Source organism: Arachis ipaensis, chromosome B06 (assembly GCF_000816755.2).
Source record: "Arachis ipaensis cultivar K30076 chromosome B06, Araip1.1, whole genome shotgun sequence".
In the NCBI taxonomy this organism is placed as follows: Eukaryota; Viridiplantae; Streptophyta; class Magnoliopsida; order Fabales; family Fabaceae; genus Arachis; species Arachis ipaensis.
Window position 1 is genome coordinate 135,149,169 of NC_029790.2, and position 4,763 is coordinate 135,153,931.

General features: G+C 38.8%; 1 protein-coding gene across 1 annotated transcript; it reads right to left on the minus strand.

Annotated features, from left to right (window-relative positions):
- LOC107605626 (transcription factor MYB44) lies at positions 695-1,812 on the minus strand. Its single transcript, XM_016307567.2, has one exon. It carries the CDS (start codon positions 1,680-1,682, stop codon positions 921-923), a length of 762 nt encoding a protein of 253 aa, XP_016163053.1. The 5' UTR covers positions 1,683-1,812; the 3' UTR covers positions 695-920.

The following is a 4,763-nucleotide window of genomic DNA, read 5'->3' on the forward strand; positions in this document are numbered from 1 at the left end:
TTGAACCTGAACAACTTAATTATAATATAAAGAATTTACTAGCTTAAGTAACTTGATATATCTAACTAAATATATGCAAATATTTTGTTTTGAATCAAATTTAAATCCAGCTATCTAGACTGCAACATGCATTAATTTAAAAGATTTTAACCTGAATGCCGTAAGTGAGTTGATGAATGATGAAGCTGGGTATGATTTGAAGTGATTTAAATTTGAGGAAATCAAAATCCAAACTAAATTAACTGATAAAAATGAGGTAGAATTGAGTATAGATAGAGAGTATTGTTTTTCCTTATTTATCACATGCCCTAAATGGGTTGGCAACTTGGCATCACTCAATCTGTCAATCACTTACCCAACAAGTTCCCACCGCCAAGAAACAAAAACCTTCCAACTCTGACCCCACTTTTTTTTATGTTTCTTCTTCCTTCAATTTGCCGAATCCAAACAAAAACAGTTTCTTTTCTTTTTTTTTTTTTGTTTTTAATTTTAAACTTTCTGTCTCCATCACCAACTTGTTTTCCACCAGAATCAGCAATTTTAGTTCAATACACCAATCTCTGACCCACCCCTTCATCATCATCATTTTCATTATGCACGCTCATCACAATCATTTCTCTTCAATTTTTAAATAACGTATGGCGGTTTTATTTATTTATTCATCATATGATATTCATAATTGGCCACGGTATCATTCCTCAGCAAAATGCGCAATTAAAATTGAATCATCACTCAGTTCTATGTTCATTCTGTACACCACCAAAATTATTCCAACTCTTTTTTTTTTGTTTTGCCCTCGAGTGAAGGACTGAAGGGAAATGAAAATGAAAAGTTGAAAACTAATCTAATAACCGTTCGGAAAGAAAGCACAGAAAAAGAAAAAGAAAACTGTTCCTGCTCCAAGGGGCAACACCGTCTTTTTACCTCTCTATTCCGTTTCTAATTCCCATTCGTTTCATAACACCGTTTCGAATCGCTTCCGTCTGCTGCATGCGAACCCCGTTCTCTTCAACCATCGACATGTAATTCCTAACCTCTTTCCTCACCATTTCTTGCATCATCGCCAAGAACTCCGGACTGAACATTTGGGCCGGGTCAGGATCAGGACTAAGCCCAGAACCAAGCCCATCTTTAATCGAATCTGAGCCTGCGCCTGATCCCGATGATCCCGGCAGCGACAAGCTCAGCAACGTTCTTGGATCCGAACCCGGAGCTGACAGAGAGGGAAGCCCCGGATCGCTGAGCTCAGAGCCCGACGGGCTGCTAGGCGTGGTAACGTGGCACGGGCCGACACTGGCGGATCTTTTAAGAGGCTGCGCGTCGGGGTAAACGGCGACGGTGACGGCGTCAGAAGCAGAAGAGCGGCATTTCCTTTTGAGCGTAGAGTTCCAGTGATTCTTGACGGCGTTATCGGTTCTTCCGTTAAGTAACCGGGCTATCGTGGCCCACTTGTTTCCGAACTCAGCGTGGGCTCTGACGATGATATCGTCCTCCTCCGGCGTGAATGCGCGGTGCTCCACCTCCGGTGACAGCTGGTTGCACCACCGCAACCGGCACGACTTGCCGGATCGGCCTGGAATGGACTTGCTGATAATAGTCCAGTTTCTCGGCCCGTGGGCTCCCACCAGCCTCCTCAGCGTCTCGTCCTCCTCCGGGCTCCACGGGCCCTTAACTCGATCCATTGCAATAAGAATAAAATCAAATTCCAACACAAAAGCGAAACAGAGCACCAAGCTCTGTGATTCTTTGAGTCTTATTATAAAGAAAATATGAGACGTTGAAGAACAAATAAATATTTATAAGAGAGAATATTAATAACTAATAAGAGTTCGTTTACTGGGGAAAACGGAAAGATAAGAATAACCGGTTGGGCCGGTGGAAAGTGACCGGTCGTGGCGGTTATTGGAGGCAGTTACTAGGATACAGCTGTCAAACTAACACGCGGTTGGGGTAACGGTTACACGTATGATCACGCTATCGGTGCCTTTATTTAAGACTCGGTTGGTTAGTGTTTAGTAACTGATTAGTACTAACTACTGTTCTGCTTAAACTACTTCAAATTTTCATTCTGTCAAGCGAATTTTATTTATTTATTAATTATTATTTGAATTTAATTTCGATATATGTGTTTAAATATTTATAAATAGTGAATTTGAAATTAGTTATTTTAGCTAATACATCAATACACAATTAATTATAGAACATATTTTAGGTGCATAAAATTAAATTCTTATTATTTTGGTGTTTGAAAGAAGAAACCACTCGCCCACAACTAACAAGTATCTCCCACCCCTTTGATAATGACCGTTTGAGTGGTTAAGCCAACACATATTTATATATTTACATATTAAACATGGGACAAAACGGAGTTGTTTATTTATTTCCAGCTGCATAACAATAAAAATAAAATAATAAATTGATAGATAATACAGCGGGTTGATTGTATACTTTTACGGGCATATTTGAATTAGTAACTAATTCTGACAAGCATTTACGCATGATATTGATTGTTTCATTTGTTTGAGTGATGAAAGAGAATTTATAAGATGTTTAACTGAAATGGCAAAGGGTCATTTCAAAATGAGGCAGGTGATAACGGACAAGAGAGAATAAATGAGGAAATATACTGACGTATAGCTTCAACCTAATTGATTGATTGTTAGAGGTATGTCTTTATTGGTTTGGGCTAACGTATGAATCCATAAATTTTGATTCAATGTAACTATAAAATTGTATTGTTTCCATTTTTTATTTAAGTTTGAAAAGTCATCCATGGGTGGTGTTACTTAGGTAACCTGAGATAGGTGAATTAGAGTTGTAAGATTGGCCCAAACTAGGGGTGCACAGATTCGGCTCGGCCCAATCCCGAACACTTTAGGGGCTAATTTAGTGTGATTTCATCAGGTTTAGGGTCGGGTAAGGGTCTCAAAAATAGACCTGGTCATTATTTCGGGTCGGATCCGGGCCATAGTTCGGAACACCCGAAGTCGGCCCGGTCATCATACACAATTAATATTTTGTGTTATTAGTGATGGATCATGACTATTTTTATGTGGAATTTAAGTATTGTAAACCTTAATATTTTTTGTTATTAGTCATTATAAGACTATAAGTTAATGTTTTATATTTAGAATGCATAAGACTTTAGACTAATGCATAATATTGTGTTATTTGTATTAATTTAAATATTTGGAATTATTAGACAATATTAGTATTGATTGTGGTTTTGCTTTAGTATTGATTGTGGTTATGCTTTAATTTTAAAGAATGGTTGGTTCTTGTTATATTTTTCTAAGTGAATTTTACCATGTTAAATAATGGTTGGAGTCTTGAAAATTTGGATATTTTTACATGCTAGCTTACAAAAAGGTATCAATGTAATGTAATGTTAAGGGCCCGGTTTTCACCCGGTATAATTGTGGCCCGAAAGTGTATTGGTTTCATCGGGTCTAGGGTCGGGTTCGGGTCTAATAATTCCAGGTCCCGAGTAACGGCGCCAATGTTCTGGGGCTTACCTAGAACCGGATGATTGGTCTTCGAAGGGAAGGCCCAAACGTTAAAAGAGGGTGGTCTCCGACTCGTTCGAGTCTGGGAGTCGCCGTCCGAGTTGTGTATTTTGAAGATTGGGGGGTGGTACCTGTAAAGACACTTCAATGCCTAAGTCAGCAAAGGGGTAAACAGTAAGCAATTTTATTGAAACTTAGTTTTACCTGAGTGTATCAGTGTATTTATAGTGGTGATCCAAGAACCACTGTTGGAGTAGTTCCACTTTCCACTTCTGATAACTGTCTCTTTATCTTAGGGTTGTTGAAATATTGCTTCTGAAAGTGGATGAGATACTTTAGGGGGCAGTTACTTATTTGAATAAGTGTTATCTGCCAGCTCATGTCGAGCCCGACCTCTTTGGGGAAGAGTCTATGTGGAGCCCGACCTCTTTCGAATGAGGTTGGGTAAGTGGTGAAGGTCAATCTTTAGGTTGGGCCTTTTTGACTTACATGAGCCTGGACCATAGTATTGGGCCATGGTATGAACAGTGCACCTACTCGAGTCCGATCTCTTTGCTATGATTTGGATTCGAGTATTAATTAAATTTGGATTCGTTCAAGTCGGAAACCAACGTGATTTTAAAAACCGACGTGATTCCAAATTTCTCAACCGTCGTGTCTAATCAAACGTTGCGTCCATTTGGGGTTTCACATTTACACGTGGGAGCAGTTACATTGGTATCGGCGCATTTCTTTAATGATCGCGTTATTTTACTGTTGTGCCCCTGGCATGTTATAAATACTTTTCCATTTTCTTTCTTTGTTTTCTTTCGTCTTCTCTTTCGAAGTTTTTTTCCTGCACTCTCACTCTTTCTCGTTCAAAAAATCCTTTTGGTCTTTCATTCTCGAGTGCTTCATTATTTTCTGCTGTTGCGACTGTCTCTCTTCGATTCTACAGAAAAATGTTAATTCTTATCTACCTTCCTTTATCATTTGTATAGTGCTTTCTTTATTTCTGTTTGGCACGTTTGTACGTTTGAGGAGAATTTCATGCCTTTATCATTCCTTAGTTTGTAATGCGAGGCTTTAGGATTTTTGCATGTTTATTAGATATAGTTGTTGCCGCCTGATGATTCTTTTTCTTATTTGCTTTTGGAAGAAACTGCCTTGTCTTTGAGAACCCTGTTTTTGATGACTTCATTTTTCTTTGTAGGTCTTATCGCTTTTATACCTCTTCCTCCTTTGTCGGAAAAATGTCTTCCCGTATCCTTGAGACCC

Bases quoted from the DNA above. Each gene is read 5' to 3' on its own strand.
- LOC107605626 (XM_016307567.2), bottom strand. From the start codon at position 1,682: ATGGATCGAGTTAAGGGCCCGTGGAGCCCGGAGGAGGACGAGACGCTG.